Source organism: Xiphophorus maculatus, chromosome 11 (assembly GCF_002775205.1).
Source record: "Xiphophorus maculatus strain JP 163 A chromosome 11, X_maculatus-5.0-male, whole genome shotgun sequence".
Taxonomy (NCBI): Eukaryota; Metazoa; Chordata; class Actinopteri; order Cyprinodontiformes; family Poeciliidae; genus Xiphophorus; species Xiphophorus maculatus.
The window spans coordinates 28160633-28174154 of NC_036453.1; the positions used below are offsets into that span (position 1 = coordinate 28160633).

Consider the following 13522-nt stretch of genomic DNA (forward strand, 5'->3'; position numbering starts at 1 on the left):
AACGAGATGTAGTTTGCATCTATCCAGAAGTGCTCTACGAGATATAAATATTTATTTACAGATGTACAAGACTATGTATGTATGGACTATAAGGGGTTATAGCAAAGAGATATAGATATTGTGTATAAATATAAAAATAAATATCATGACCAATTAAAATCATTTTGATAATTTCCATTCTGATACTTTTTGATTTGTTTTAATTGCTTAAAATAAAGGTGTAGAAAAAAATCTTGAGGCATAGTTTACTACTAAAATAACCAGAAGTTGTATCCCTATTGAGACTGGCTGATTTTATGGAGTACTGCAGCTGCTGCACCTTGGTGCTGGATTAACCTGGATTAACCTCTTAACTGTCACCCTTAAAACAACTGCATGTTGTCCAATGGATCCATAAAGACACCGGTGTCCTTATGACAGTGAGGTTGGTTTGAGGAACACCACTAGCTTTCTTCTCGCTCCAAATAAATACAACCTCAGCTGCTTGGAAACCCATCTGGTTGCAGAAAAAACACATTCCGTCGTTCCGTGGAAACCAAAGGAGCGCCACCCCTCGCCCTCATTAAAGTAACTCTGTTTAAACTCCAGTTGGAGCCAGGGTACATTCGAACTGTTTATCCACCTAGTTAAACTTTGTGTTGAACTCACCGGTTTCTCTTCCCCCGCTCCTCCTCGCAGAAACTGAACGAGCAAGCGGCTGCCATGTTTGAGTCTGGAGAGGAGCCGGAGGTGAGCACAGGCCTCGGCATTATGAACGAGCTGGTGGTGCCGTGCATCCCCCTGCTGCTGGCGCAGGAGGCCGAGAAGGACCTGCTCGCTGTGGAGGACATGAGGAACCGCTGGTGCTCCTACCTGGGCCAGGAGATGGAAGGTGAGCCCTCCAGGGAAGTTTGTGGAGGTCTGAACGGTCGGACGACGGAGGACGCAGGTCCGGTTTCAGAACAAACAAGGCAAGCAAGATCAGGAAACGCAGTCAGACGGGGATCAGAAGTTTGGAAGTTTTGGATCAGCATTGGCCCTCCTGTCCCTCGGAAACACTTTCAGCTGTGCAGATTAATGCAGTGTTTTATACGCTGTATCAGTCATGTGCACAGTTCTTGGACTTTTACCATCAGTTAGGACGATCGTAGTAAAGCACCACAGAGGCTGTAAAAACAGCTACTCCACTTCAAAAAAGATTATTTTATTGATTAGCCAGGTTAGATTTGTCATGTTACTTCCACATACTTGAAAGTATATTGCTTAGATGCTCCTATTTAACACAACAGGACAACATACTGCATAGTCGAGGTGAAAGGAAAACTTTAAAACTTGTTTAAACACAAGAACTGGCAAAGTGTAACATGAATTTGAACCGGCAGAATTAATTTGGCGTTTGTCTCAACCAGCTGTAAAGTTTTTGCTGAAGCTGAGCGAGGTTTGGATGGAGAGCATCTGCTGACATCCGCTTTTAAGTTTTGCAAATGCCATTACTGATCTGTTCAGTAGTTGGATTGGTTCAAGGTTACCTGGTGACATTGTAACGTAGAGCTGTGCATCATGTGTGTATCTATAGTAACTAATCGTATTTCTTCTTATAACTTGAGCTAGTGGGAGCATGTAGATATTAAATAGGAGAGGTCCAAGGATTCAACCTTGGGGATCCTCACGTGTCATTTTCCTTCCATTTCAGTTATTTACCATTTATCGTTTGTCCATCACATACAATCCCAATAAAGTAGTGAGATTTGGTTATAAATTGAGAAAAATGGGCGGAAAGTTCCAGAGATGTCTGTTTCTACAAGGCGCATAGTCATCTCATTAACAGAAGCAAATGTTTGGGTAAAGATCCGGAAGCCACTTTGCTCTGGATGGTCGGTGGGAAAGTTTGACTGAAGCGTTTGGATCTTTTATCAGTCCACAGAGAGCCGCTTGTCTGATTTCCTGTCCTTTGTTCATGAAAAGCAGAAAGCAGAGCATTATCACCCAGAGCAGTCCGGTCCAATCCCACTGATCTCGCCCGGCTCTGGCCGCTCTCAGACTTCACGTGGCAGCATCCGCAAATATTTAGCTTGCGATTTCAGCCTGACGTTTGCTCACCGCCTTCTCCTTTCTGTCTCCCAGCCAACCTCCAGGAGAAGCTCACCGACTTCCTGCCCAAGCTGCTGGACTGCTCCACGGAGATCAAAAGCTTCCACGACCCCCCCAAGCTGCCCAGCTACTCCACCCTGGAGCTGTGCGAGCGCTTCGGCCGCATCATGGCCGCCGTCGGCCGGGCGCCCGGCGAGGGGAGATGAGCTCGGGACGCGCCGCGCCGCCTCTCCCTCACGGACCTCCATCAACCCACGCCTTCCTTCTCAGTCCAGGGGTCGCCGCTTGCTTCTCGCCGTTATTCTTCTGTTACTCTTTATTACATATTTTTTTGCTGCTATAGGTTTTATCATCCTAAATATTATTTCCACACTTCTCTTTAAAACAGAACAGTCGAAGAAGGATGAGGCGGGGAGGGAAAACAGTATTGTGAGAAGAGTTGAAAGCAATCACATTGTGCTTCAGCTTTGCAACATAAGAAAAAAAAAACAAGAAGCTTCGAGGTTTTTCATAGTTAATATTGTCGTTGCTGTTTGATTCAAGCTTCCGTAGCCACACTAATAATCCTTTCTGAAACCCCCCACCCCCCGCCCCTCTTTGTGGAATGGACCCTCCGGTTCTCTTGCCACCTGTTTGGTACAGTATTACCATGTTTTATTTTTCTAAGAAAGTAAGGAGGAGAGCCTTCAGATGTCTCCGAGGATCTCACATGGGTCTCATGTCTTTGTGAACTGTGCCAGAACGAGATATTTTAAGTGCTGTGGTAGACGGCCGCAGGTTTCCTGGGGCTTGTTAATAATTTGAGAGAATAAAAATTTTATTTATGGCCCTTTTAGGCCAACTAAATGATTGTTTTTTGCCTCAATTTGATCTTTATTTTTCGTCCTTTGCCATTGCTCGTTACGTTCACAGACGGTTGGCAGGTAAGTAAAAGTTCTGCTTCTGATTGTAGGTTCCTATAGGTTCTCACAGAGGAGCGGTGAGAACCTAGAGCAGCTTTTCTGCAGCTGCTCGTTAGAAGTAACTATTCATACAAAGTAAAACAAATTTCAAAACGGCTTGTGGCGCAAATAATAAAAATGCTAAATAATTTCAGCTTAGTTAAAATTTTAAGTCCATTGGTGTTCTTTTAATACAGACTTCCATGAATGTAGAGCAATAGAGTCAAGCCAGGTTTTTGGTCGAGCTTTGATTTTTCTATATTTTCAACCAGAATTCAAATGCCTCTCGCATTTTGTTGCGTTCCAACCACAAACCTCAATGGAAAGAAAAAAATAATAGAAATAACTGCGCCCTGAAGGCGGGGCTCGGTCCACTCAGGTGTTTGGCACAGCTGAATGGTTGCCGCAGGAGAGGACTTCTCTAACCTACACGAAAGAATCAAGGCAACACTTCAGGTATGATTTTGATCAGGGAATAAGATAACATAATGTAAAGCTCAAAAAAGTCAATTTAACACAATACACAGTTTGTCAGGCATTTATTGGAAATAAATGGCAACAGATTGAGTCAGTTTGGAGCAGTAAAAGAAGAAATCGGATCGTTCTGTTGGGAACTGGACATATTTTGTCCTTCCAAAACAATGTAGAAAGTGTAGTTGTTTACAAAATGCATTTTGATGAGATTTCAGTTTGTAATCTTTCTTCCCAAATTGAAAATAAAAGTTGTACTGTGGGCCATATTTGAGTCATTCTTGAAAGGCATCAGGAGGCTGCAAATGGCCCCCGGGCCACACTGTGGGCACCCCTGGGAAACGGGGGTCCCAACTATTGCTTTTAAACATGTACTTCTATGACGTAGTTTTTTTTACGAGCCAATCAGAGTTCCCCGTCCTTTCATCACTTCACGCCTCTCTCTCTCTCTCTGTGAATCATGGAGGTTTTTCTGAGGCTTCAGGGGGAATTCACGCCGCCTCCGTTAGCTGATCTCTGAGCATCTGCAGTCGGCGTGTCACCCGACACTCCCTCCCTGCGGTGGGCCGCATCTATCAATGCAGATCAATAACCCGCCGCTGTGTGCGAGTGTGTGTGAGAATTTAACTGCCGCTATAAGATCCAGCCAGTAACATGAGGTGCAGATCTGTATGTTGTCCTTGTTTCACCCTTGTTCAGAGAGAGAGAGAGAGAGAGGGGAGGAGAAAGAAAAAGCTGGAGTCCTCATCTGCTGAGCTGTGTTTTTGGTTTGTGTGTAACCACCTTTGACTTTGCCCATGCGGAGAGATAGGCATGTTTAAGTGGACATTGTTGGCTTGCAAATGTTTATGAGGCATTAATTATCTTTTTTTGGCAGTGGCGTCCCCTCATTTTGCTCATTATTTCTATTGACTTGACGTGGGGCACGAAGCCAGGCGCGGTGCTGATTATAGAGTGGAAACAGAGGCTGTTTAAATGATACTGATAGACTGACTTAATGAGTGGTTTGAACTGCTTTTCCAGCTACATCAAGAATTACCGACATATGGACCCATTTCATGACCTGCAGTTTAACGGGGCAAACGCACAAGCTTATCTGATTATGCGTCGTATGGAGAGCGATGTATGCTGATGTTTTGAACCGCGATTTGATCAAGACGAGCTTGTGTGTTCATGCATGTCATCATTGCGCTGTAAAGAACCATTTTCTAGCTTACTCGGACATTTTCAATTCGCAGAAGAGACGAATTCAAGACGTGTTGGAGTTCAGTGAGGGGCTGTCTTTCTACTGCTGAGAGGAATGCTGTTGCCACCGGGGCAGAGCTTTCCCAACAGTGGCAGCAGGTGGTTGTAAGGGCATCTGTACATTTTGTGAGGTAAAGACTAGTGGTTGATGCTTTTGCAAAAAAAAAAAAAAAAAAAAAGCCTTTTGTCCAAGAACAGACTTAAATTCTGTCTACCAAGATCCAAGCTGAATGTTTCCTTTTAAACTGATGATTATCCTCCTATTAGCCTAATATTAAAAATGTTCTCTTTTTTTTTTGTTTTCTTCTTGAACCATGTCTTCATGTTTCTGCAGGTACCAACCCCAACCATTAATAATAGGCTACAAAGGAGGTTTACCCATCCCCCCCCCCTCAAAGATGACAGTTCAACAATATTCTTCCTGGATTTAATGGAAAAACCTGGAAAGCTCTGAATAACAATTTCATTTAACTTACTTCCTTTGTTCTTTTGTTTACTTTTAACTAACAAACCCTTTAATTATAATAATGAACTACTTCAGTTTAATTTAAAAAATACTTTATTCATCCCAAAGGAAAATTAGATGTCATAGCTCATATCATCCAAGTATCTTCAAAGAGTCGCTGTGGGCAGGAAGGAGCTCCAGTAGCAGTCACTCTTGCAACGAATCTAAAGAAGCCTCTGACTGAAGACGCTGTTACTGCATGACGGTCATGGCATGCTAACAGCTCAACTTCCAGGAAGAAAGACGATATTCCACAGTAATGTGTCCATCAGACATTGGTGAGCTCCGCTAATTAGCCTCATTTGCTAATCTGATCAATTGTATCTGATCAATTCCACAGAACTGATCAGATTTTAGTCAAAGGAATGATGAACTAGAGCAGTTAGTAACTCCAGGACATTTCCTCTGAAAGTCTCTGCTCAGGTCAGTTCAGGTGATCCTTGATCAGAGGTCTCTCTGGGTCTGATTTAATTACAGGTTTCTCCCTATTTAAACAATTACTCCTCCTCGTTGTCGGCGCATGTTCGCTTACACTGAAGAAAACTTAGCATTGTACGATCAAACTAACTGATCTGAACACTGAACCAGATTGCGTATCAATAAATCCAGAATTTGTGTGCAATAGTTTTTAAACTACTGAAATTCTTTAAAAAATTATCTTTTTGTTTTGGTTTGATTTTCGATCCCCTGAGAAAAAACTTTATAGAATCACATATAACTGCAGCTACATCTCCGGGTGTGCAGGTTTGCGTCTCTACTAGCTTTGCACACTTTTAGACTGAAATTCTTGCCTATTCGTCTTTGCAAAATTAGCTCAATGTGAGTCCGATTGGATGGAGAACATCTGTGAATTGTAAACGGGGAAAAAAGAAAAGCAGTAAATTTCCAGGGGGAAAAAACAAAGGATTCTTTATATTCTTTATAGAAAACAGAATATATATATTTTTTTGTCTGGTCATTTTATCTTTCTTCCTTGTTTTAAAAAATGTTTTGGGAATAAATCAGGACTGAATCGGTTCCACTGCCGTGCCACCACAGATGATTTCAAATCATCTTTTCTTGTCTGTTTTTTTTCCTCCTGAAAAAGACATGACTTTCCAGCTGACTCAGCATTTCGTGTTTACACTCTTGGGCTGCGAAGCAAAAAAAAAAAAAAAAAAAGCAAATAAACCTGCAGACATGCAGCGGGAGCTTGGCCTTGTGCAGCTGCACTGGCTCATTCAGACCAAAGCCCCTCAAAAGCCAATTCATGTTCAAACTGCCGAAAACTCATAGACGTCCTGTAAAAAAAAAACAAAAAAAACCCCCCGGCATTCTTCACATTCACTTTTTCAACCTCTTTCTCCATGTGGGTCTTTAACAGCTCCCTGCACTGAATATCCGTCAACAATGACCTCTTTATAGTGCGGCCTGAGAAAAGCTGATGGCAAAGAAGGGATTCCAAACCGCTGCTTGTTCGTTTAGCGTTTAAAGGCGCTTTCTGGGAGCCCTGCCCTGCATGGCCTGTGTTTTATGTTCACATCAAAGTTGTTTGTGGAGAACAATACTACCTGGGCACCATGCCAGCCCAGCGGCTGGTGTTTCACAGCAACCGCTGCCACACGGGGGTGAGACGGGGTGGGAAAGTTGGTGAGAGAACGAGGGGACTGAGGTGAGGAGAGGGGATGGATGGGTGAGGAAGTCTCTCAAGGTGGCACTTCCATGGGGACGCAGTTGGGCCAAACACGGCTTCCATCAGTGGACAAACAATAAATGCGGCCGCTTCATTACTGGATGCCCAGGAGCCGCAGCTGAAAGTGCTGAGATGTGCTTCTTTGGGCTGTCAGTGGGAGCACCACTAATCACCATTTAGTGGTAATGACTGATGTTGAGCATAAATCTCTTCTCACATGGTTGGATGTGTTGTGGCTGTTGGATCGACTGCCCAGAGGGATAAGCAGAGCAGACTGCTGAGTTTATTTTTCATGAGAAACTTCAATCTTTGGTCTCGGGTTTAATGTGCTAATGAGCCATGCTTTTGCAATGGGAATGTAAAGATGTCCCTACAGCGTTGCTTGAATTTGTCGAGTTTTTTTTGTTTAGCTAGGCTGAGGTCTGTATTTTTCTTTTTCATCCGTTCTGTTTGCAGATTTGATGCTGGGTTAAAACTCTTTCTCCTGTAGCTTAATCCAAGCTCAAGCCGAAGACGGATACTCCTCTGGTGTAACATTATAGAACAGCTACAGAATTTATTAGGTGTGCAATGATAAATCTGCCCAATTTCTTTAACTTTGGTAGATCGGCCGATACTTCCATGAGAAATGGACCTTGTCTACCTCCAAAAAGGAATGAAAATCAGCCAGTGCCTCCTTTTGCTCTGCCATGAGAGAGCAGGTTCTGTTTGGATGTGATTTTGTTCCTTGATTTCCCAACTTTTCATCTGTTATCTGAAAACAACTGCAATTGCTGCCAAAACATCCCTTCACCCAGAACCTGGAACGTGGGCTGTGGTATGTGGCACCAAGTTGTCAGCAGGAGTTTCTTTACATCCTGTATGTCATGAGGTAGCGGGCTGTATGAATTGAACTTATTTCCCCAGCACATCCTGAAGATGCCCAAATGGATCGAGATCTACACCTCCAACAAGTTATTGTACTGCTCAGACTCCTGAACCGCCTACTGAAGGAGGTCACAGACAACGGGGAACAGTGTTTCCACGCACAGAAACACTGTTGTTGCATCCTCTGGCGTAGGTGGTGAGTATCAAACTAACATCTACATGGATGGCAGAACCCAAAGTTTTGCCAGAAGAATATAAAAACATTGTCCATCATCGCATTGGTGTATATCTCCAGCAGCCATTCGGTGAGAGGTGGGGTAGACCCTGGACAGGACAAACAACCACATCACACATGCACACACGTTTGCGTGGCTATCTTTGTGGGGACTTTCCATTGACTTCCATTCAATTCTACAGCCTTAAACCTTATCCTAACCCTAACCAAAGCACAATTCACACCTCAATCCTAAATCTAACCCCTGATCCAACAACGGCGTTTCCCCTTGTGGGGACCAGGCTTCAGTCCCCACAGCGTATTATGTGTCAGGAAAATGGTCCCCACAAGGTATTACAAATAAACATACTCATACCTAAGGACTATTTAGAGAGACCAATTAACCCAACAGTGAATTTTTTGTGACTGTGGGACAAAGCTGAAGTGCCTGGACACATGCGCAGTGAGAACATGCAAACCTCATGATTAAAGAATCCAATAAAGACCCTGCTGCTACCAACTGTGCCACTGTGCAGCCCCAGCCCACTGCACCTGGATATCCACAAAGAAAACAAGAATCACAAGACCACTTCCTTGGGAGTTTTCCTTTTTACTGTCTCCACATGCTTTCCACATAATAAATTTCTGCAAAGTTAATGACCGGATGTAATCATCTGTGTACTCATAGAAACAGTGATGCCCATTGGCATGATAAACTGAACTTCACCGCATCACTGAATCCATGACTCTCTCACTGGGTTGTCACTGCTACTTTTTGTTAAGTTTTGTTTTTAAGATGTGAGTTACTTTAATGACAGGTGACTGCTTGTAAAACCCAAGACCAAGGCTCGTTATAACCAGTCAATCCCTTCATGTATATCTCTTCTCTCATCAGACAGTAGATTTAGAATGAAACAGATACAAGCTGGATACATCTGACCCCGTAACCCTTTTTAATGACCCAGAATCCGATTTCTATATCACAAAAACCTGTAGTTGTGGTAATTACCCCATGCCATCACTTCCAAGAAGTCGTCTTTTTCACAAAAAATACTCAAATCCAATGACAAAGTTCTTTTCTTTGAGAGGCAGCCAACGAGGAGTGAAGGGAGAATGAGGTGTGAAGGAAGCAAAGCAGTAGCAGCAGTGGTAGTGCAAGAACTCTCACCAAAATCACTCCTGATGCACAGCACTCAATTTTCCGTTTAGGCCAGCTCTCAATCAGCAAAAAGAGTCTCTTGGCTCCCAGTCAGAGGAGAAACGGACTCATGGATTCGATATATTTTAAATTCACTGGAAGCCAAGGCCGTAAATCATTACCTAAGGCCTTTCGGTTCACAGTTTTCTTCTTCAAATTGCCCTCCCTCCCACCACTTCATGGCACAGATTACTGAGGAACTTACTGAGAGCATTGTTCCCCTTGCCAGCTCACTTGGCATATGTCGCCCTATTTCAAACCCTGCGGCTGTTACACAGGAGGAGTCAATAAGCAGCACTGAGGTTATTTATGAGGTTGTCCTTAAATAACCTTTGTATACCCACAGTTTGACCAATGTCTCTGAAAGTATGGGTACTGTTGGCACCAACTAATAGGAAGTCGACTACATATATATAAATAATTAGAGTAATAATTATATAAATATATAAATCATTCTATATATATATATATATATATATATATATATATATATATATATATATATATATATATATTCTGTAAGTATATTTTCATGTACATTTGGTAATTTATAGGCACATTTGAGCAAATTTTCTGTTTAGCAATTTAGCTACCTTTGAAAATGTTTACACACTTAGCTTTCTCTAAGCTAAGTGTAGAGAAGCTAAGCTACCCTAAGCGTAGCTTCCCTAACCTTATAATTTATTTCCAGATAAATTATAAGGTTCCAATTTACTTGTCTGTTTTGTAAAGTTTTCAGTTGAGTAAATATTGACATTTATGTTCATGTTTTGGTTATCGACTGTTACAAATTCTTCAAGACGGTCGAGCAGCTTCATCTCCTCTCCTCGCGTTCTCTCTCCTCCCCATCTCTCAGTAGCATTTCAAACAAGACAAATTCACGAGCAAAGTAAAACTTTGGAGAGTAGAGATCAAAATTTGAACATAAACAGAAACTCTAAGGACATGATAGAACGTTCTAATATAAATATATAAATTGGTGCTCCAGGTTTGTAGTCTTTTAAGGGTGTGTATCATTTGAACTGAGGCTAGCGCTTTATCGTTAGCTTCCATTAATAGCGGAACTAATGTTTGAGTAGTGATTTAAAATTCTGGTGAATGTACAGCTCAAGACAACGTGTGGTGATCCTTGCTTTGAACTTTAACTGGGTCATGCTGGAGTGTTGTTTGTTGAGTGATTTCCTGTCCCTTACTGATTCGAATGTCTCCAGGTTCTGTCCAATGATTTTCTGGCCGTACTGATGAGTGTATTGAATCTGCTGGCATCTCTGGGCAGTGATGCTGTTCCCTGCAGCAAATCACAGTATAAAAGATGGCACCTGCCTGCCAGCTCCAGCATCTCACTGCTTACATTACGGAAAATGAGGTCAGTGTTTTTGTTGCTGTCTGGGCTGTTAAGATGCTCAGCCAAGTACTTCTATAACTGCAAACTTCTTTGCAGAAAGTGAGATTTCTTTATCTGACCCTAACAAGTTGGTGTGTTATTACATCAGCAGCACACATGCTACTTTACAAGATGTTAGCAAACATGCACCTGCAGCATTGGATATAGAAAATGAAAACATGTTAGCATCAATTAGCTGACAAGTACATTATCGAGATCTTCTGCTGCTAACGGTAGTTAGTAGAACATTTAGCAAATCCCAGTAGCTCTTCAACAAACAAACTGGAGCAAGAAAAAGTTGGATATGATATTTTTCTAGGATCTGAGTTCTATTTTGGGATTGTTTTGTATATGTGGGTTTGGGATTATAACACTATATTTGAAGAATTGCATAATGGTAAGATGTAAGAATACTCTCTGTCCGCTCATATAAAAACAAATTTTTTCTTTGTAAAAGATGAAGCACAAATTGAAAAAGACTGGGGGAAATAAGGTTAAAAGATGCAAAACCCCTGAAATTTAAAAGCCTCTACACTTTCCTTCAACTGTGGCTCTTAACAAAGATGAGCAGAAATAGCACATAATTTTACCCACCTGTCGATAAGGTATTTACTTCTATTTGTGGCGCTGCAAGTCTCATTTTTGTGAGAGAGCCTGTCAACACATTAAGTAAGAAAGCGACGCATGTGGAGCAGGTACAGCAGTGTACACACAGTGCAGATGAGACATGCTAGAGGTGTTAGGAGTGAAGGTGTCATCGGATATGATGAGTGCTAAGAAAAGCAAGGTGAGATATCTCTGTCTATTTTAAACACAGTTGGCAGGACGCATGAAAGGCAGTCAGTTTCAGAAGAAATCAGTGTTTGTTTATGCTTTAAGTTAGCTTAGCGCTGAGCACAGAAACCTAAAATATGCATCATTTATTACTAATAACTTATTTCTTAAAGTATAATAGAAGACGGCTAGAATATATATTTAGCTCCAAAGAACTTCTGGAGATGATGGATCACTGAACTTGAATATGTGTTTGCTATTTGCTGTTTAAAATAAATATTTCTTCTAAGAATTAAGGTTTTTTTTTATTTTTGTAAGCAGTCCTAGTTAATTGTATTTCAGACTTTTTTTAAAAGGGTCCTGAAACTTTTCATGGCAAACTCTCATGTTTCTGGGTTTTGCTACGGCGTATGAGAGCTTATTGTAGATAGAAAAATAAAAGGAGGAGTAAATGTCTGCCATAAAACTCAGAAATTTTCTAGAAAAAAACAAGGAAATTTCTGAGCTCCAAAAGTTGAAAGTTTGCTAGAAAAAAACTGAATTTTTTAGATTGATCTCAGAAATGTTCTAAAAAAAAAAACCTGGGAAATTTCTTGGTTTGAAAAGCCAAAATTCTGCTAGAAAAAATATAGAAAGCTTGAGATTGATCTCAGAAATTTTCTAGAAATACATGAAAACTTCTGAGTCTCAAAAGACGAGCATTTTTGACTTTTGAAACACATAAAATTTCCATGGTTTTCTGAGATTAATAGATCAATATTAATCAACATTTGAGGGGTTTTTTCTTGCAAATTTTCAACTTTTTAAGCTTAGAAATTTTGACTCTATTTCTCTCAAATTTCTGAGATTAATCTCCAGATTTTTGACAAATTTATTCTCCACGTTTTTATGTCTGTAATCAGTCCGATACATTTTGCTAAACATCGGGTGGATTTGTGTTGTTTCAAATAGAAGCCTTATGTGCTGATGCTCAGCCCCAAATATTTTTTACAAAAAATTGCTGCAAATTGTTTTTTTTTATTATTTAATTTCACACAGTGTCGTGTAAAGTCATAGAAGAACTTGGCTTTAACAGGCTGCAGGATCACCAATAATGACCTCATTTCTGTAATGTAAGCAGTGAGATGCTGGAGATATCCTCCCAGTCTGAGCTGGCAGGCAGGTGCCATCTTTTATACTGTGATCTGCTGCAGGGAACAGCGTCACTGCCCAGAGATGCCAGCAGACTCAATAAACTCATCAGTATGGCCAGAAAATCATTATACAAAACCTGGAGACATTCGAATCAGTAAGGGACAGGTAATCACTCAACAAACAACCCTCCAGCATGAACAATCCAACCCACAGGCTTCAAGGAAAACCAGCAGAGACAGCAGAGCTATTTCTTCCACAGACACTTTCTGCTCTACTGTCATAAAGAAGAACTCTGTTGTTTGCCAGCTCAGAGAGCTCAGAAATCAAGCTGTAAAGTACCCAATTTTGTGGCTGTAGAAGTGGTAATGCTGTAATGGCGCGGTTGCAGTGATGTTGCTGACCATTTCCAATTCCTCAACAACTGTGTGCCCAACATCTGATACTGTACTCTGATTCACCAGACCTTAGTCCAACAGAGCACCTTGGGTATGTGGTGGAATTAAATATTAGCATCATGAATAAGCAGTCAACAATTTTTCAGTGGCTGATTAATACTATATGGATCACAATTTATAGCTTTAATAATTCTGAGGAGTTTTAAGTCCAAAAGGGGGGGATCAGAACTGGCTAGTACAATAGTAACAATAACAAGATGTCCCTAATTAAATGGGTAGCAAGTCTGTTAATTCTGACCAAGTCAGTTGCAAATCTGCTTTTATGCTAAAAAAACCAAACAAACAAAATAACAAAACAAAACAAAACAAAACAAAAAAACTGTCTTAAGTATTACCGAGGGGGGGTCAGTGACACAGAGACGGTGACACAACCAGAGATAGTTTAATTTCTGTCTATTAACAGAAATTAACAGACAGATTAATTTCTGTCTATTAACAGAAATTAACAGACAGATTAATTTCTGTCTATTAACAAAGACAACGTGTAAATCTGATCTAGTCCAGAGAACCCAGAAGCGCTTCAGGCTGTTCAGTCTGAAGGTCATTATTAAGGTAAATTTGTACCAGAAATTGTTTGTTTCTTCATTTTACA

At 41.1% G+C, this 13522-nt stretch overlaps 1 protein-coding gene across 5 annotated transcripts in view; it reads left to right on the forward strand.

Annotated features, from left to right (window-relative positions):
• The window catches only part of usp25 (ubiquitin specific peptidase 25), a 43860-nt gene extending 41198 nt beyond the window's left edge, over nucleotides 1-2662 (forward strand). For all 5 annotated transcript variants that reach the window (XM_023342062.1, XM_023342064.1, XM_023342063.1 and 2 more), the window contains 2 exons: nucleotides 679-871; nucleotides 2104-2662. In XM_023342062.1, the coding sequence (XP_023197830.1) occupies nucleotides 679-871; nucleotides 2104-2276 (366 nt within the window). In that variant the 3' untranslated portion in view covers nucleotides 2277-2662. The remainder of the gene's footprint in view (nucleotides 1-678; nucleotides 872-2103) is intronic.
• Nucleotides 2663-13522: the final 10860 nt, after the last annotated feature.